At 38.5% G+C, this 20,308-nt stretch overlaps 2 protein-coding genes across 2 annotated transcripts in view; one reads left to right on the forward strand and one right to left on the reverse strand.

Annotated features, from left to right (window-relative positions):
* Positions 1 to 1,278: 1,278 nt before the first annotated feature.
* On the reverse strand, positions 1,279 to 11,170 carry LOC128794761 (uncharacterized). The gene is made up of 6 exons (XM_053954960.1): positions 11,166 to 11,170; positions 10,665 to 10,996; positions 9,459 to 9,545; positions 5,502 to 5,583; positions 4,876 to 4,921; positions 1,279 to 3,448 (listed from the first exon to the last, which is right to left on the reverse strand). The coding sequence occupies exons 1-6, from the start codon at positions 11,168 to 11,170 to the stop codon at positions 3,239 to 3,241; spliced, it is 762 nt and encodes a 253-aa protein (XP_053810935.1). The 3' UTR covers positions 1,279 to 3,238.
* VPS13C (vacuolar protein sorting 13 homolog C) overlaps positions 11,120 to 20,308 on the forward strand; it is a 74,762-nt gene continuing 65,573 nt past the window's right edge. Inside the window, exons 1-7 of the mRNA XM_053954915.1 lie at positions 11,120 to 11,268; positions 12,583 to 12,626; positions 13,618 to 13,660; positions 14,441 to 14,536; positions 15,088 to 15,189; positions 17,594 to 17,656; positions 19,307 to 19,372. Of these exons, the coding sequence (XP_053810890.1) occupies positions 11,169 to 11,268; positions 12,583 to 12,626; positions 13,618 to 13,660; positions 14,441 to 14,536; positions 15,088 to 15,189; positions 17,594 to 17,656; positions 19,307 to 19,372 (514 nt within the window). The 5' untranslated portion in view covers positions 11,120 to 11,168. The remainder of the gene's footprint in view (positions 11,269 to 12,582; positions 12,627 to 13,617; positions 13,661 to 14,440; positions 14,537 to 15,087; positions 15,190 to 17,593; positions 17,657 to 19,306; positions 19,373 to 20,308) is intronic.

The raw sequence follows: 20,308 nt of genomic DNA on the forward strand, positions 1-20,308 counted from the left end.
TTTTTCTGTTTGTAATTTACTTTTTAAATTTTATTTTCTTTGCTAAGTATATGACAGCACTGCAATTTTATGAACTGAAATGCTGTGCTTGAAGTGAGAGCAGTTGAAGTAAAATTATCTGTCATAAAACCCAAATAGTGACCATGAAATTATAACACATGTGAGACTGAGAAACTCAAGCTGCCTGGACATATTGAGTAAATGCTGTGCTGGGACACAAGGCAGGGTAATTGCTTGGTTCATCAAGTAGCCAGATACCCACAGCATGAGAAATCAATCCTGATATACTCCTAAACCAGTATACACAATAGTGGATGAATAGTTTTGATTTGCATTAGAGACCATAATGTACTCAAATACCAACCTTGGAGGAGAAAAAACATGATTTACTACAGAAATACATAAAAAAAAGACAAATGAAGAGGCTTCTGGAAGGAGATTTAATACAAGCTGTGCAGAGAGGATTTAAAGGACTCTTATCAAAGACTTAGATGTATGCACCCCTATCCAATGTGTTTTCAAAAAGACTAAACCACAAAGAAAGTGGTATGGCTAAACAGGAATGGGAGCCTTGTTAAAGTAAAGAAACATAAAAAAAAAAAGAAAATCAGATCCAAATAATAAAAATTGAGAAAAGCATAAGCTCTGGTTTTAGAATTAACTTCCCCCCAAAAAGGAAGCCATAAGAACTGAGCTGTATCCCTATAATTCTTCAGTTTGCTAGTGAAGCTCTTGTATTATTCTCCTGTACAATATGTTCACCTGTCCTCTGACCATGTTAGTTGATACATTTGAATTCATCTTTCTTCTCAAGGGGTGACCAACTCTAATGAAGGCCTTTGTTTTTAGAAGTCCTAATTTGTGTTTCATGAGAAACCTGCAAAGGACTGTTAAATATGAAGACATAATCTAGTTCTGTGTGCTTTTTTGCATTTTATTATTTTAAATTATAAGGGTAAATATTAGCATCACAGAAGCACATCACATAGGCTCAACTACTATAAACTAAAATGAGCAATATTATAATCCAACAAAATGACAGTTCAGATTAGATTGTGTGTTCACAACTTTATGAAGTCATAAATCTAGTACAGTATGTAATCAAAGCATGTGCCTACCAAAGAGCAGAATGGCTATTTGTTGATTTTGCATCAGGTGATTGACAGAGGAGTTGTTTCCCTTTAGCAAAGGCCTGTCTGTAACAGAGGACTTGAGCACCCTGGGATTGCCAGGGCCAGGGTTTGCTGAATGAAGGGTTTTGACTGCAAGAGAGGATAAAGCCTCTTTAGCAAGGGTTAAGGAACTACAGAGATCTAAGCAGGCCCTTTGCCATTTTCTGTTTCAACACTTTCTCCTGAAAATCCCATTGCAGCTGCAGAGCTATTTTTTACCCTTTCATTATTTGATGCCTTTACCTACATGAGCACAAAGCTTGCCAATGGTTTTGCATAAAGGTTAATCTCTGGACCAGCCTCAGGACTAACAATGGTAGATCAATATGGCCAACTTTCAGATCACTCTGTTTTGATCTCAATTTAATCAATAGCATTATGAGCTGAGGTTTGCTTTTCAGCTAATTATGTCTCTACAAACTGTCTCTACAAACCAGTACTGTCTGATTTTCTGCACTGGCTGACAGTCAAATTAATTGTGCACTTTGGACAAAATCTGTGGATCCCAGTCCTCTCCAAGTGGGAAATCTTTAAACTTATGTCCTCTTCAGAGCTGGAGTTCATCCCTCTATGCTACAAATGAAAATCTCAGAAAGAATCCATCTATTTTAGGTTAGAACTGGAAAAATTATTTTTTATTTTTAGTTCATCTGAGAACATATAATAATTTATGTGCCAATTATATTTGTCAAGATTATTCTTCTGTGTCCAGTGAAGTTTTGGAGTTTTTGTGTAATCTGAACACATTTTCTTTCATAAAAAAAAATACAAATCTAAACTGCTGTAAATGTACCTAAGTTTCCATGTCTTGTCTTTACAGTACGTAAGTGGGCTGTATTTTGGAGTTTGAACTATTCAAATCCCAGTCTAAATTCTATGGTTACATATTCTTAGTGCTTCTCACATATTTAGTAAAACCTAGTGTTATAGAAAATATTTTTAAGTGAAAAAATGTATTTCTATATAGCTTATTAGCAATAACTACGGAAAAATTGGAAAAACCCTTTTTTTCCAATCACAGTCTGAAAAACTCCTATATGATTGAACTTACTGATGCCTTAATTAATTAAGAGATGCTTTTATCCTTTCCTGTCTACACTGATTCCCAGAAACAGTGGTGCTTCTGCACACAGTTTAACTCCCTTGTAAACACCCTCATCTGCTCTGTGTTTTCCTTCCTGCATAACTTTTACCTCAGTGGTAAAAGCAGCTGACTGAGGGCATTAGGCAAGAAATACATCTGTTCCTGCAGATCGCCTTGTTAAAATGAAATGGGAAATCAGGCAATGGTGATTCTCTCAGATGATCTCTATGTGGACAAATGCCAGCAGAGTTCAAGGGTATGGGTGACAGGACACTTCAGTGACTATATCCTAAATGCTTATGTGTCAAAGAACATTTTTATTTACTTCTTATTACTCTTATAATTTAAAGATGCTTTTCTCAAAATTGTGCATCCTCAAAGTCAATAAAATTTGATGTGATTATTGGCCAAACTGTTGTATCATGGAAATCAATAATATTCCACTGACTTAAAATATTTTTCTTGGTCTCAAGAGAAGTAGTGTCATCTTCACATTTGACTGTTTTAATGGCAGAAGTACACACAGAGTGTTCCTATGGAGTTTAGAGCAGTGGAAGGATCGTTCCAAACTCTGACAGAGGCTGGGGGTAGGCCCCTTTCATGATAGTGACAAGTTTCGGAAGTAGGATGCCAGCAAAATTCAGCTCACCAAAGGCACTTATACTGACCGGCTCTGTACTTCGTACACAAAAATCTCATGCTCCCAGTTTTATTCCCTGGAATTTTCCAAGAGCAGCTATCAGTTTCACAGGTCCCCGAGCCTCTACAGGGAAGAAATGTCACTGCAGACCAGACAATTTCAAAAACACAGTCATAGTTCACATGTTATTCTTGTGCTGCTATACTAAAATGCTGAATACAGAATCTGGTCTGCTGGTTGCTGTAATGGCAAGTGTTTGTTGTACTCGCTGTTCTCATGAAATGAACACAGACGAACTACATGGATTGTGTGTTTTGTGGGCAATTGTATCTTTAGGTGTGCTCAACTGCATTGATCCTCATAGGAGAACACTGTATCACCAGAGAGTTTGCCAGCTTTCAAGCTGAATTTTGCTTGGAGGCTGTGCATCTCCATGCTGACTTCAACTTCTTCCAGAGGATCAGGAGATATCTTCCATGTTTGGCAGTCCTTGGTCTTTAAAGTGAGGACTGACTTATTCTTACTAATTTTAACTCTTGTGTAGATCTTATCCTGTGCATTTTAGAGGAGAGAAAAGAAAAATTGAAATGACACAGACTGTCTGCAGGAGAAATGCTTCATGTTGGGACAAAATACCTGGGTACCTACCCAGGACAGAATCTGGTATTATATAGGTGAATAAGTTGAATAAGTGCAGCATGGACAGGCAGGCTATAAGGTGTGCTGGAGACTACTATTTAGAGGTGTCAGCTGGATCAAAAATATTTAGTTTGGTATTTAAAGGATTTTTAAACTGAGATTAAAATAAAGAAAGGTATGAACATGAGTGGTTTCTGATCTAGCAGTGGAATTCAGATAGATCCCTGTGTCCATTCAGTTAACCCCTTATATGACTAGGCTCTGGTATAATGTGTAAGGTAACAGGCAACTTTATGTGTCTGTAGTTCAGGATTACTACTTTGCATTCTTTAATGCATAAACCAAGAGATTTGTCATTCCAATAATCTGACTTGCACAGACTACTGCAGCACAGCATATGAGTGCCTAATTCAGGTACATGTTTATTTAACAGAGTACTTCTTTGTTATAGTAACACCAGGAAAAACATACATGTGTTTCCTGCTGTCAAAAATAGAGATGTAGAAACATAGTAAGCAGAGGCTCCTAATTTCTTTCTCATCTGCCAAGCACAACCTTCCACCTAAAAACCCAACTAAAAAAGGTAGTTGTAAAGCTATTATTTTATTAGATATTATTACATAGCTTCTTCCTGATAAGTAACAGCTTACAATATGTACAATAACTTAAAACACCATTCGTACCCATAGGCTTCAGCCTTTCCAAGTCACGTATGCTGAATGTGCAGAGGGTTAATGTTTCATGAGAAAGGCAAGCTTCAGAAATCAGGTTAATTATAAATAGCTTCATTATTGAATGTTGGCATTTAGGGCTGTATAATATTTTGAAAATTAAGGGTTTGTGTTTTCCAGTGTTTTCTACAAATAGTTAACATATAGTCTGGGCTTGGCTGCCTTTATTGCTTCCTAAGCTGCATACAAGAGGCTGTGGGAACAATTCACTTTGTACCTACGAGGCCACAAAGACTGGGATACAGCTAGAACTGCCAAAAATCAACGTGAGTAGTATGTTGCCAAAGAACTCGATTCTTTGGCATTTCTTCCTCTCTGTTTTTATGGAAAGCCTTTTGTTCATAAATTATCAAGTGAAGGGCAAGCAAAAGGAAGTGGCACTAATTTGTAGGAGAGCTGTACCAAACAAGGAGCTTTTCTGCTGAGGTGACCATGACACTCCACTGTCACTTTCTGATTTGGCACAGTTGTATTACAGCCCTGAAAAACATGGGTTCAGCACAATCTGATTGTCAAACTTGACATCTATAACCATCTTATGAACTATCACTATTAAAGTTTCCAATGGAAGTGAAGTCAGGATTTCACTAGAGCAGTATCAATACTTACATGAGTCTCCTGTTTGGGTGGTGGCAGTGTTGCACTGTCACACTGCCTGTGGGGAAAAAAATTGCAACTCTTGGCTACAGCTTTAAGTATCTAAAAGTTAGAAAAAACCAAAGTATACTAAAGTTCCAGAGAAGATTGGAAGGCCAAATATGAGGCAGACTTTTGGACTTAAAATCAGGCTTGAGCTGCTTAGTATCTCTTACCTGTTGCGAAGAACTAAAGGGCAGATACTATGTGTTTGAGTTCAAGTACAGTATTCAAATATGTTGTATGTTGTGACCTTCAAGTGCCTCACTTCTGGAATAACTGGTAACTTGCTACTGACATTTGGCTACGTACCTACTTCTTATGTGAGAATCCTGATCTAATAAATACCCAGATTATGCATATAAAACAATAAAGTTGGAATGGTAAGTGTACTTCAATTGAAATAAAAGAAACTCTGAATTTAGATAAGCTTTCAAAATGCCATTTAAAAGTTAGTTCCTCATATGAAAGTTAGTTTCAACAATTAAGTGGCAATATAAAGACCACGTTTTTCTGTAATGAGAGATTACAGTAACCCTCAGTCTTTGCAATCTTGCAGATTTGTGTGGAAAGATGTATCCCCAAACCCAGCAACTTACTCTCTCTTGAGTGTGGCCTTGCAGGGTCTGGAGAGGGTAGTGGCCTCCACAAGTTCAGCTTTGAATAGCAGATTTTGCATGCCTTGAAGCACCCAGCCAGTGTACAAGAGGGTAAAGAAGAAAAAGAACATATTTGCATTAAAAAGCTGCTAAGAAGACTATAATTCTCTCATTATGATTTAGTGGGTTTTGCTGGAGGACTCTTCCAGTGTCCAAGTGCATGTGCAAAAAAATGGAAATTTCTAGGAAGGGCAGTAGCTTGGATTAATAGATACTTATGTGTGCTTTCACAATGAATAAATTCAAGTTCTTATCCATGAATGAATTTACACTTATAATTTAAAATAAATATGTTTTGTCCAGAGTAGAGTACTATTGCTTTGTTCCTCACTTAAAGGCACCATATTCATTAAAATAAGCACATTTTTATTTCACCCAATTTTCTACCTAACTAGTGGCATTTTCATATTCACAGCATATCACTGAAACAAAAAGCTATGACTCTCAAAAATTCTGTCAAGACAAACTCTCATGAAAAATTAAGTTAATTCTTCTTATGATAGAACTTAGCTGTTTTTTGAGGATTCCCTGGCTCAGGATAAAATACAGCAATGCAATTTAGATTCCAAACTTCAGCTGATATGACATGCATGTGGTCAATACTGATAAGATAAACTAAGACTCTTGGCCTAGAAATTTCATGCAGAAATGCAGATTCTATGATAAACCTTTCAGATGCTGATAAGGTGCAGTAGATAAAGGAAATGATTCTTCAAACTCTATTGAAAATCACCTGTCACAGTCAGATTGGCCATGGAGCTGTCATCATCTGTGGATACAGCATTATTTCATACCATGTGGTATTTACACTTTGCTGTCCTTGTTTTTTCTAGTCACATGAAAGCTGTAAAGATCTTTGGGTCTAGTCTTTTGAGGTCTAAGGTCAGTGGGAATTCCAAATTTTTAAATCTAGATTTCTCTGGAAACATATTTATAGAAGCCAGTGAGGATAATTTTATGCAGGGTTTGTCTTGGAGGATAATGAGTGCATATTTATTTATTTATTTATTTAGAAACAGATGTGGCATTTTTATAGGAGGAAAAATATAATCATTGTGTTAGGGTTGCGACAACATGTCTGATTTAAAAATATTCTGAGAAACAGAACTGGGGTTTCTGCAGATGATTGAAGTTATTTTTATGAATAAGACAGGCTTCTATTTGCATATAATTTAGTTCTTACATATTTGTGCATGGCAAGTCTTTTATATTTTATTGCTGGATCACAGAGAGAAAGGACACACAGTGAAATAGTATCACAGCTTTTTGCAGATGTCAGTTCTCCTCTGAGAACTGAGACTCTCCAGCTGTTACAAAGGAAAATGGAAAGCAGATTGCTATGTGTTGGCATCTTCTTAGTGCATCAGACATCTTAAGATATCTTAATCTGTTGGGTTTACTTACAGCTAATAAGTGTTGCAAAAATTTCTAAGAAATGTCTTAATTATTAGCAGTATTCTAAGTAGTATCAGTTGTTTTAACTATTTTGCTACTCCAGTCCATGCAATTTGGGTGCTTATTCTAGTATTTGACATAACTGTTTAAGCACCTTTTGTTTTCACTTATTGTCTACAAGTGCATTCAGCACTAGTGAAATCTCTTGTGTATTACTTAGAAAAAAATTAAAATCAGTGCAAAATGAAGTTATTATAAAAATTTTATATCAAAATATAAATAAGACTAACCCCAGTATCAAATACTACTACTTGTACAGCATACTAAACTTTAGAAAAGACAAATTGACAAGAAGATAAATATTGATCTTTTCTATTTGTTAAGTCCAAAGATATGTGCTTTAAGTATATAGTTACTTCTGAGACTGTAACAATCCAAAATTGTGACAAGGGAAATCCTCAGTAGCTGGAAGGAATGAAACATCCCTCATAATCAGAGTCGGTAAGGAACTGGCTGCTCAGAGAAGCTGTGGCATAATTGGGTTTTGGAGATTTTCTAAAGTTGTCTGAGCACTTCTGGCTTTTGGCAACCTGATCTAACTCACCACAAAGTCCTCTTATCTCTGTAGACTTTGTGATGAGAGTTGATGCAACGTTACTTGGCTGATTTCCCAACTGCTAATAGGCATACATTCTGTTTAGTGAGGTACAGTGGATAAAATTTGCCATCTGTTCACTTGCCAACAGTCAGAGGGTAGGAGCTGTGACTTTATAATATTAATGTAGTAAATCAGGAGAAGAAAGCTTGGCTATTGAGCTTTCAATCCATGTACCCACCTCAGATTAGAACTGCTGTGGCTATTACTTGTTTATGTATGCAAGATTGCATAATAGGCAACTCTAAGCAAATACTTGTTGCAGTTATTCATAAAACTGAAGCTCTAACTGGTACTTTCAATGCAGATTTCTTGTCTTTTTTTAGGCTTCATATTTTTGGTAAAGGTTTCCCTAATAAGTTTGATCAAATCTTGCCACATAAAATAGCATACCTACAAAGTGAAGTGTCACAATCTTGTATTTATATTTTTTTTGGTGAATTAGTGCAGTGATGGAATCATCAGATATTTAACAGAGTGATACAATAATATAAAAGAAGCCTTTATACAGCAACTAAAACATGTTTTTGATGACTTTCACCTGAGTAAAACTAATTATTGAATTCATATTTATCAAACCAATCATTAGGAAAAGGTGAGTAGAGTGCCTGGGGGTTTCCCCAGGGAGAATTAACATTATTTGTGTATTCAGTGAATGGTGGGCAAATACTTCTGTTTGTCCTGGATTTGTTCTTCTACATACAGAATTCTTACGTCATATAATTTGTGGATGAGGGGGTTTTGGGGTTGTTTCCCCTCCCCTGCATCCTGTTTTGGACTGTTTAATTTTCTCATTGAGAACACACAAGGAATGGCACCTACCTACAGACACAACAGCATTAATGTAATTTTTGAGTGGTGTCCTATCTGCAAGGGAGGCTCAGGCAGATCAACAAAGGATTGTTTGTAATAGAGGTGCAATAATATGTGTCCTTATTTTCAAGTAATATTGCAGTATTTAAACCACACATATGGTTGATAAAATATCTAATAAAACTGCTCACAGGTTTCCCATTCTTAATTCCATTTCATTTTCCTTTTATTTTTAAAAATCTATGTAGCATTTACTGAAATGGGATATCTGACACAAATGTCCTGGCTGGTGATCTTTTCCAGGTTAAATCACACTTCTTCAGGAGCAATTTTTGATCCACTACATCTTATGCCTACTTTTTCTGGGAAAGCATAGAATTATTTAGGTTGGAAAGGACCTTTAAGATCCTTAAAGGTGCAGAACTTTTGCTCAGGCCACCACTAAAGCACGTCCTTAAGAGCCACATCCACAGGTCTTCTGAATACCCCCTGGGATGGATACTCCATCCCTTCCCTGAGCAGCCTATCCCAATGCTTGGTAAACTTTAATTGAAGAAATTCTTTTCTAATGTCCAACCTAAGCCTCTCCTGGGGCTACTTGAGGCCATTTCCTCAAAACAGATGATTTAATAAATTTATGGAGCTCTTTAAGTTCTTTAGAACAATGCTTTGATCAGTCAGGATATTATTTAACCACATAAAACCTACTTTTTGTGGTTTTCAACACCCTTTATAGTTGTGATATTGTGATTAAATTTTCTTTGGGGTTTTTTTTTTTTTTTCTGTGCAGAAATGATGACCATGATGAAAAATGAAGTAGAAGATGGACATATAATCCTGGCTATATTGTATAATTGTTACAGAGAAAACTTACTACCATTGATTTGCACAACTGCTCTTAAATTTACATACAACTGCCCTCGATTAGCCAGTACTTTTGCTTAAGCTATAGTCATTCAGCTGTGGTTTGTATACACAGAAACTAAAATATTTCAAAACTTCATTTTTAAAAATCAGAAATGAAAATTCATTACCTAATAGAATGGCAGCAGGAGGTTTATTCACAATTTCCTGACACGTTTTCTTCCATTGTCTCTTCTCTATGGTGGTAAAAGCCAAGACTGTACAAAACAATTAAACAAATAAATTGAACATAAAGGTAGGCATATATATATACACACGCATAGGTATGTGTATGCCCTTTGCCTCTTAACACTGTGTGAAAAGGTGATAAAATCTTTTGTGCTGCTTGCATGCTCTGGTCTGCACTCTGTGGTTTACTGCGCTTTGATAAACTGAAAATGCATTTGATACATGTATTTTGATGATGGTGAGTGCCCACAATTCAAATAAAGTCAAAAGTGTTCCTAGCAAAGCTCTGTGGATTTACCTTTACTGCAGCAAGAGGGAGCTTGCAAGCCTAAAACACAGGCTGTAACACAACCAGAGTGGTAACAATTGCTGATGGACCTTTCCTTTGTCAAACTTAAATATTTTCCTTCAGCTTTGTGGTTTTGTAAAATCTGCTTGGACTAAGCTCCACAATATATTTGAATGCTGTTTAAAGCAATATTTGTCTCACCGTGATCATATTTATGTGGTGTTGATGTATTTTCACATACTTTTGAGGGTGAATCCTACTGCTAATATTGTTTCCTGCGCTCTGGAATACATTTTTAGACTGAATGTTCCATTTTGAGATATCAAGTGCTGTACTTCCATGAATAATTGAGCTCCTATGAGTTCAGAATGACTTTACAGAACCAGTTTGAGGATTAGCACTACAGAGATTTAAAAATTTGTTCCAGGGTTGACATTGCTACCTGCAGGTTCACCGCATGGAACAGCATATTCTTAACTACTTTCTCTGCAGTGCTATTACCTCTAAAACATATGGGCTTTGAGATTTTTTTCCTCATTTTTACTTCCTCTGTGAGCTTCCTGAACTGCTAGATTAACCTGTTTAGCTGTTTGAACAGTTTAATTAACAGTTTTAAAATCAGAAACAGTTTTCTAAGGCACTGTAAGCACACGCAGGTTCCGTCAATCCCAGTTGAAGTGACGTGAACAATTCGCCCTGGGACGACATCAGCCCCGGTAGGGCCCCAAACGCGGCGCCGGGGCTCCACACAGGCGAGCGGGCGATACCCGAGCGGCTTTCGGCGGGACCCGCCTGAGGAGGAACCGAAGGCCGATGGGCCGGCCGCCTTCCCCGCGCCCCCGCCAGCCTCCAGTCTAACCCGCATGGCTCCCCGGGGCTGCTGAGGAGCCGAAGCGCGCTGCCGGCGACGGGACGATGCCTGCGGGGGAGAAGCCGGGGCGCGCTGCCAGTGTCAGGGCGGTGCCCGCTGCCGCTCCTCCCTCACGCGGTCTCTTCGCCCCGCGAGCGCCGGGGGAGCCGCGGCTGCAGCCACGGATCCCCGCCGCACGGGGGCGCCATGTGCCGCCGCGTCGACCCCGCCCCGCTCCGCGCGCTCGTTCGGCCCCGCGTTTCCGAGCAGCGGCGGCGGGCTCGGGATCTCGTACTGTCGCCCGGGGTCTGCCCGTGCCCGGCACTGCCACCGTTCCGCCGCTCCAAGTCCCCCCCGGCACCTCCGCACCCCGGCAGGCGCTGGGCTGCGCCCCGCCCCGTCAGCTGACTGCCGGGGGCGCGCCCGCGCTGGGTCACGCCGCGCTCGCCGCCCCCTACCTTGCGCTTCGCTCCCCTCCCAGCCGGCGGCCGCGGCTGAGGGGCCGCCTACGCCATGGTGCTGGAATCAGTGGTGGCGGATCTGCTGAACCGCTTCCTGGGCGACTATGTGGAGAACCTGAACAAGTCTCAGCTCAAGCTGGGCATATGGGGGGGTAAGGAGCCCCTTCCCTCTGCTGCTCCGTGTCCGCCGGGCCGCCGGAGTTACCGGGGACAGGGGGAGCTGGTCTCGCTGGCTGCGGTTACCCTGTGAGGGGTTCGCGGGCCCTGGGACCGCCAGCCCCTCTGAGGGGCGAGCGGTGGGTTTGCGGGCCCCTGTGAGCAGAAGGCGAGTTCCGGGGCCGCGGCCCTCCGAGACGGACGGTCGGTGTGTGGCCGCACACGTCCCCGCTCGCTTGTGTGCCCGTCGTCCCTTGTGTGCCCGTCGTCCCTGGCGCCCCCTCCCTCGCGTCGGTCTGTGGGGCGGGGGCACGGGCGCATGGCGATTGCCTCGGAGCGCTTCGAGGGAGGAAACCGCCGGCACCGATAAACCCCCTGTTATTTCTCCTATTTCTTCTCTCCGGTGCTGGGAGGAAGCACGATGGTGCTGTTGGACCTGTGGGCGGGCTCATGGCGCAGTACCCCGGGTGCCGGGAGCGCTGGGTGCCGGTGCAGCTGACGGGGTGCTTGGGGAGCCGTGTATTTCAGTTATCGGTGTAAATAATAAGTATAAAACAGCCGGGAGAGTGCAGGTGCGTGGAGTAGCTGTTCTCGGTGATGTATCAAAACATTTCCGTTCGCTATGCTGTAGTCATGCAGAAAATCAGCTGAAGTACTGTCTAGGGAAGTTGGCTGGTTTAGGCGCCTTCCGTAGGTAAGTCATCACTTTATTTTTACTCGTCATGGTTGTACATATTTTAGCAGTTATGCAATACTAATATCTATACTTGAAATAGAATATAGCTCTAAGGAATCTGACATTAAAGCACTAAGAGGTATATGGGCTTTCCTCAGGTATAATTCTGTGACAGTGTTTCATTTAGAAATCCTATTACGTTGTCTGTGTCAGGAAAAGTTAATGTGTTTGTGAACCCAGGCATGTGTTTTTGTGGCTCTGTGATTCATGATTTTTCTTTTATGTGGAATCATGAAAAACAAGATGCCATTTTCCAAGTCTACCCAACGTTGATAGAAACTGCAGTTGTCATTCACACTAAGTGAGTAATAAGAAAGACTTCCTATTCTTGTGGGTGTATCTAATAGAGTAGAAACATGTTGACATCTAAGTTGGTGATGTTTTTATCATCTCTTCCAACTGAAATTTTTTCTGTAACCCATGTTTAGTGGTTCTTACAAATTACAAGTTTATTGTGTTATTCTGTACCTGGAACAAGGTTTTCAGGTTTTATTCATAAGTACTTGGTAGGATTGCGGTTGTGTTCCTTTTTCTAACATGAGTAATAATTGAAGTAATTTTTTCTTCTAAACAGGTAATGTGGCACTTGACAATTTACAGATAAAGGAGAATGCATTAGTAAGTATCCTAATAACTTCAAATTGGTTTTGTGAGTTTAAAGACTTAGACTTAGGATAAAATGTTGCTCACTGTAGTCTCACAAAAGGATACACTGAGTTCTTTATTACTGGTTATAGGAAGTAAGTTCTTGGTTAACTGCTTCTAATTTTGCTCATTTTACTGGAACAGAGAAAGAAAAGCCGTGGTTGAAAAACAGAAGTAACTTGCATTAAGTTCCCATACTCTTGTCTGGAAAAACAAATTACTTGGCTAATTTTCATGTTCCTTAATTTGGATAATGAACATCTGTACTACTGAGAGAATCTTGCTCCAAAATTTAGTGGGTTTCAACTTCACTAAAAAGAACTGTTACTCTTCTGTGCACTGTAAACACATTGGATCTTTATATGACCTAATCACTGGCTTCTCTTTGTTATTCTAAAGTTTCATATTTTGCTTGTCTATTTCATCCATTCCTGATGGCTTTGTTGTACTTCAAATCAATTGCTGCAAATATCTTCATGTCTAGTAGATAAGAAAGGAAAGAAGTGTTACTTTGTACATGCCTTTCCTTCTTATGGGGGTTGATTCAGATTCCAGCAGTTCTGATGTAGAAAAATGCAAAGTCATGTATGTGACTGACCAGAGCCAAGACCAAATCAAGAACATAAAGTAAGGGATGGTTCTGACAGCCTTACAATTGCAATATGTTAGATATCCATGCAAAAGTAGTTAAAGGGAGGTCAATATTGAACACCACTTTCAGAGAAGTAGCCTACACTTTCTTGAAAAAGAAGGGATCAAAAGAATATTATGTGCTCCAGTTCTTCTTTTTTCCTCTAGTTTGCCTGTCTGCTGCTGTCTTGTTTTCCTTCTAAGATTTTCCAGTAGAAAATAACTAGTTTTTAATTTCTGTATGTAAATACAGTACTTTGCAAATGTAATTTAAATTTATTTATTTGATTTTTACTACTACTTCTGTTCAATACTTTATTTTTGTCGTTTACAGAGTGAACTGGATGTACCTTTTAGAATAAAAGTTGGTCAGATAGGTAAGTTTTAGTTCCAACACAACTATTGCAATGGAAATTTTAATACAAGATGTAAGATCAGTCTTGCCCCTGAATTTCTTTTATTAAGCTTTCTGAAGTGTAATTATACTCACTGTTGAAACTGGCATAGAAATTCAATGTGACTGCCATTGATGTTATTGATGTTAGCAAACCCTGTTTGTGTAATTTTACAGATTGATATGAAAAACACATCTGAGAGGTTCTTCCCAGAGACATGAATGATCAAGGGAGCTGTTTAGTGTAGACAGAGTATGTGTTGTTCTTTAAAGGACTGATTTAGACTATGAAGAACTTAAGTTAAATTCCTGAAACTGACGAACATGCCAAAGGTTTAGGAACTCTTAGATTTTTTTTTTTTTTTTGTAAATTCCTTTCTCTGGTAGTCAGCATTGCTTTTTCACATGAAACATTTGTAGGAGATTTATGTGTAGTATTTTTTCTTCTACTTCCTGGGAAAATCATATTCATCTCAGTGAATTGAACTTCAGTTATGATCTCAGGTCTTGATTTGAAGTATTCTGACTCAGACTGTGACTTTTTGCTTAAAATTATGGCTTATGTTTCCTCTGCATACATTATATCACTTCAAGGGTTTTATAAAATGTTTATGCCCGTGTGGTTTCTCCTAACCTTCTAAGGTGTTTAGGACATCAAGATACAGGATTAATGCTTTTAATGCTGAAGGTGTTCTTTGGACCAGTGCAGTGCAAAGAACAGTGGAGATGTTTGTTTTGATGTAACTGTATCTGCTTTGTTTAGATAAACTTACTCTGAAGATTCCTTGGAAGAATCTCTATGGGGAGGCAGTTGTTGCAACTCTAGAAGGCTTGTATCTTCTGATAGTTCCTGGAGCAAGTATGTAAACTTCTCAGCAACACTTAAATAAGGGAAGAGAAAAATATCTAAGGGTACCATGTAAATGAGTCTATAATAGTAAGTAGTTCATGTGAGCCACCCTTTTTACATTCTGCTCCCTCAGGGAAGTTTCTACACATATGCTGGCAAGTTAGTAGAAGGGTGGGAGAAAACAGCACCTGTTGCTTTTATGGAGATCCTTGGTTGTATTCATTCCAAGTTCAATTCAACAGCCAAGTTTCTTCTAAAACTTGCTTATCCTGAATCCAGCTTTTTGGCATGGTTTAGATCTTTATCTGTTTATCTGCTTCTAAATGATAACAGTCAAATTTTTAGGGGTCTGAATTTCCACAGAAGAATTCTCCTGTGAGATAATGTGTAATGGTGTAAAAACAGCAGTTTTGGAGGCTAGCTGCAGTGTTCAGCAATGAAAAAAGAATAACTTTTCCCTCAGACAAGGTGTTTTGCAACATGATATATGGTGCATTGCTTGATAATGCATTTATATATCTTGAGATTTAGGAGTAATGCTTTCCCAACTTGGCTTACAGGTGTTAAATATGATGCAGAGAAGGAAGAAAAATACCTGCAGGATAATAAACAAAAGGAACTGGCAAGAATCGAGGAAGCCTTGCAGAAAGCAGCAGAAAAAGGTACTGGGTTAATAATGCAAATCTCCATTGGAATTTGAGGACTTAGGCTGTGCTGAGAAAGAAAAGTCCTGGTTTCTAATAGACTTAATAAATTTTGTTTTTTCAAGTGTCTAGCTAATTTTACTACAGTGTTTTGAAAAGGCTTTTTACTCTAAAGCTTGAAAGAAATGTTATTTGTTTGTTTACCATTCATTTATCCAGTCAGCTTCCATGGGAAATGGGAATTCATTCATCTGGTATGTCTTTTCTTTTTCTTTTTCCTTGGTGCTTTAGGGGAACAGGACCATATAGAACAATAGAAAGTACATAGCGTGAGGGTAATGCTATCTTGTTTTAGCACCAGAATAATAGATGTTTAACTGTGTGTTTTAGAGGTGTGTGTGGTAGGTTGTTCTTTGCTGAAAGGAACCTTTAAGGGGAGAGGTAAAGCTTGTAAACTTTTACTGCAATGATAACGCTTTTGTTTCAGTTTCTGCTGTGCTTTTATGATCTACTGAGTTTGGACTGGTTTGGGAAATGAAACTCTTGTCAGCAGGAAATAATTCATGACACAACAAAACAACTGAGCACGAACATAGGAACCTTAAACTTTTGCTCTAGGTCATAAAACGTGTTAAGCTCTCAATTAAGTCCTGTTAACTTGTTTCGTGGTGGTGATTTTTTTTTTTTTTTTTTTTCCTATTTGCTTATATTGTCATAACCCATACCTTTAATAGAATTATGGTATCAGTTTGGCTTGTTTGGACAGAAACCAAGCTCAGAACCAGTGACAGGTAACTACATGTGTTGGAGGAAAAAGTTATCACTGAAGTTTTTGTCTGAATTGAGACCTATTTGTTGGCTTGTGTAATGCTTCTTAAGATGCATTTCTATGATACTTGTAATGCTGCAACTCATGGAAAAGTTACTGGGAAAGAGATGGTGCTTTCAACACTTGGAGAAAAGAGTTTGGTTGTAATCCCTTTGCTCATTTAATTCTCCAGTCTGTGGAGGAGTCAAAAGACTCCAAAAGGGCCAGAGTCAAAAAGGCCAGAGTCTGTGGCCTTTTTCCTGCTCTGCTAGTTTGAGAGGTACATGTGCAGTTTCCTTCAAATGGCAATCTGATAATCTGGCTGCAATGAAGAAAGGAGCTTTGCTTTATTTCTTGTCTTTAATATGCCAGAAAATATATGAGGGCTAAGACAACTTCAGTGAATGAATTTTGCAGACATTACTTGATACTGGGGTGAAGGAATGTTGGTAGAAGTTTAACCTCAGTTGAGTAGCACGTGGGTCCTGTACAGCAGCAGTGTTTCAGCCAATGCTGAAACACTGCACCAGTAGCAATAGGATGAAAGGATAGTGTAATAAGATGAATTTAACCTAATGGGTACTGCTTGAGGAATTCCCATTCTGGAGCTTCATGTATTTAAGAATTAATCTGTGCACCACTGGCAGTTTTCTTTTTCAATAAAAATGTACTAGATCCAGTGTTTGTAATGCTTTTGAAAAAAAATCGTCATAGAAAAATGGTAGCTTAGTAGCTCAACTGGTTATATAAAGAAAGAGAATTAGATTTAGTTTTAGTCATGTTCTCCAGTTTTAAACTTAAAGCCTTGAGAAGGAAAAGCAAGAGGAACATTTAAATTGGATTGTTTTCTACTTTAACTCGAGAAGTTCTGTTATCCTATGATCATATTTCAGTGGTAGCCATTTGTGTTTGTGGTGCTGTACTAGAATATTGTACTCAAGAGGACTTGTGTAAGTCCTGCATGAGCAGATCCTTTGCTTTTGCTTGGTATTGAAATCTTGGAGCCAATGTTGCCCTACTGAACCATAAAATTCTAAGAAATTCAGCTCTCTCTCTAGGCTTTTAAGAGCATACAATAGCTGCTGAAAAGCTAGGAAATATCTTGAATAGAAATTTGTCAGGGTTCATGATTTCTCAGTTGTATTTTATTTTCTGATTAATACTTGATTTATATTAACATGTTTAGAATCTTGATTCAATCCTTGGATTTGAGAGTATAAATAGGCCTAGAGATAATTTCTTTTGATGTGCTCTTCAAATACTCAGCAAAATGGTCATGGCACTGTTGGTAAGGTAGTGTGAGAGGGAAACTGCTGACACAAGCTGATGAAACGATTTTCTTTTTTCTAAGCTGTTACAGTCTGTCTCTATCAGACCTCATATATGGAGACCAGAGGTTGCAGGTCTTTTGCTGGTTACAAGAAAAATGTAAATGACACGATTTTCCTATGTAGGTAATCACTGAAACTACATATTCTGAAGTTAATTGGGCTGTCAGATACTGTAATGGAAATACTACATTGTCATACAGGTTTGGTGAACTTAAATCACAAGTTGATTTCCTTTTTTTAAACCAAATGCATTTTTTGGTTATTTGCTGCCATGTGGACCAAGGCACGCATTCACAAGATTCCTTGTATGGGTTGGAGAGTCTGGTTTACAAGGACACCAAGCCTGGTGGGTATGCATGGTTAGTTGCATTTTATACATGCATGATGAGCAGGCAGTTTAGATGTTTAAAAGTCCCCCTCTGCAAAGCAGCCAAATGTAGAAGTGAGAAAACAATACTTGTTTGGTAAACATCCACATATTGGTGGTTCTAGAAAGAAGATTTTAATGAATGTGGATTCAAGTGGAATCTTGCAATTACTTAGTCCCTTTTTAATTGAGTGGCTGTTTGAGAAGATTAGGAGACTATTTAGATTTCCATCAGTCATGTTGAGCTCAAGAATGTTATAAAATGCTGACAATATTCTACTATAATTTTATAACACCATCTTTAGCTGTTTGGAGAGTGATTACCCTTCCTTAATGTGTCTGGGCTTAAGATAATGGGAGTCCAGGCTGTCTTGAAGCCAGGGACAGACAAAATGAACTATTGAAGGCATTAGCATGCTTTCCTCTCTTTCTCTTTATTTTCTCTTTCTCTTTATTTTCATTGCTCTCAAGTTAGGCTTCAAACAGTTAGGTTAGAAACAGCTTCCCTTGAAGTTCAGGGGAACTATTGTTTTTTGGTCATGCTTTATTTTTAACTTCTGAAACCTGATTTTCAGAAATTTACACTTGGCCAAAGTTTCTTCCTTGAGTTATCTGAGCACAGGTGTAAAATGAACTTAAAAACATACATTTAGTTTCTCCGTAGTAGTGGATGTGGGTGAAGAGGAATATCCTGTTTCCTTAGTTTTGTCATACATGGGAGTGAAAGCCAGAGACCTGCTAATTCAATAGTAAGTGAAGGAAGCTGTCCTTTTAAAGTAACCTTGATAAAGGATTACTTGTACTGTTGAAAGGAACTATCCAAAATAAAATGTTTCTATTTGTTTAGGTTTTCCTTTTTATTATTTATATAGTGACCACCCTATCACCTTACCTGCAAGACAGTTGAAATCTTGGCAGACAATTTCCCTCCTTTGTTTGAACAAGCCTCCAAATGACATCAAGGTGTTCCCCATGGTTAGGTTAGGTACACTGTTATATTTGCTTCCTTGTTGCTTTGTGGGATACACCCTTCTCATGCTCCAACCCCATAAAGATAAGCACAGGCAGCACTATTGCTGAGTTACTTTTGCTGGGATGGCCAGAGGGGGGGAAGAAACAATGCAACTCACCAAACTAGTTTTCTTCAGAATTGTGGAAAATTCTTCAGCATCATTTAAATAATGAAATGTGATTTTGTGGGTTGTAAAATGTGTGTAAATTATGGAATTTAATTTCATGTACAGCTTTTAGAATCATCATTTTTGTATGTCTCTTTTGTGGTTACTGGATTTGTTCTTTCAGAGTGCTTTCATACCATACTGTTGATTATCATGAGAATCCTATTGAAAAGCGTTCTTTGGGTTTCCACATACATCTGTATCTTAGCTTGAAAATTATGTCCTTGTATGGTAGAAACCTCTTCTAGATTTTTATATTATGCTATGAGAAGTAGCTGATTGTTTGCTTAACACAGCTGGAATTCTTGAAAAGCTTTTAATGAGACCTTCTAAGCCATTATGCTTTAAGATAGGCTAAACATTCTTCCACATTTTCTTATGCTTTCTTACATTTCTGCTTTACTAACTTGAATTTTATCCTTTTTCCAAAAAATTGCTTGCATTACAAAAGGACGTAAGCGTAAAAAGTACAAAAAGCATTTTAAGAGACCCTTTAGAGGTCGTGATCACTCAAAAGGTGGGTAACAGTTATGGCTTTTAACTTTAAGGCTTGTTTTTGCTTTATGCTTGGATTAGTTTTTAATAGCCTTGGCTGTCCATCCAATGAGACCTTTTTCCTCCTGTTTGAAAGAGAGGATATAAATTGGAGAGAGCTCTTTTTGCTGTGTATCTGTTCTCTGGATCCAGTGAGTCTAAAGAGAGTCCTTGTTTCTCTTTACTTGGATAGTTGTGTTTGTTCCTTCATCTTGAGCTATCTGTAGTATTTGCAGCAGAACTGTAAACTAGTGGCACTTCACAGTGACTATTGGAAAACTGCACGTGTGAGTTACGTCAGTTTGTCTGATTTTTGTAAGATTCCAGTTAATAGGTAAAGAAAACCTGAAACTGGTGCTATAGCAGTAAATAGTCTTTTTCATCACCTTTTAGCTCTCTGTTCTAAATAACTGATTTAGTGCTATGAACAGGAATGAAACTGATGTTGTTCCCCAAGAGGATAATCACTGTCTATAAACACCAAACTGTGCAGGATTCAGCATTAGCATGTGTCTAAGAATTGACATGTCCCGTGTTGTTGTATCATTATGTATTTGGTCTTGGAGGAAGCTGCAGCTGTACACAGACGTGCAGTTTTGTGGGGACCCAAGATAAGCTTTGCAAGGTGTTACACAAATTGATGCTCGTAGCTGCATATGGCTGCAAAAATGTTAATGGGTTCCTTGCGCTTAGAGATCATGAAACTTTGATAAGGACTTCTCCTTTTTTTTTTTTTTTATTCAGTTAATAGGAAATGTGTGTTGCATGTAAAAGTGATACAATGATTCTGGTTTTTTTTCTGAGTTCGGGCAAGTTTTTTCAATTGAAGTCAAATGCTTTCTTGACTAAAACTGCATTATATCATGTTCAATAGTGAAGTCTCCATTTTTATGCAGATTTCCTGACCCTCTGAAAACTT

This window comes from Vidua chalybeata, chromosome 13, assembly GCF_026979565.1.
Source record: "Vidua chalybeata isolate OUT-0048 chromosome 13, bVidCha1 merged haplotype, whole genome shotgun sequence".
Lineage (NCBI taxonomy): Eukaryota > Metazoa > Chordata > Aves > Passeriformes > Viduidae > Vidua > Vidua chalybeata.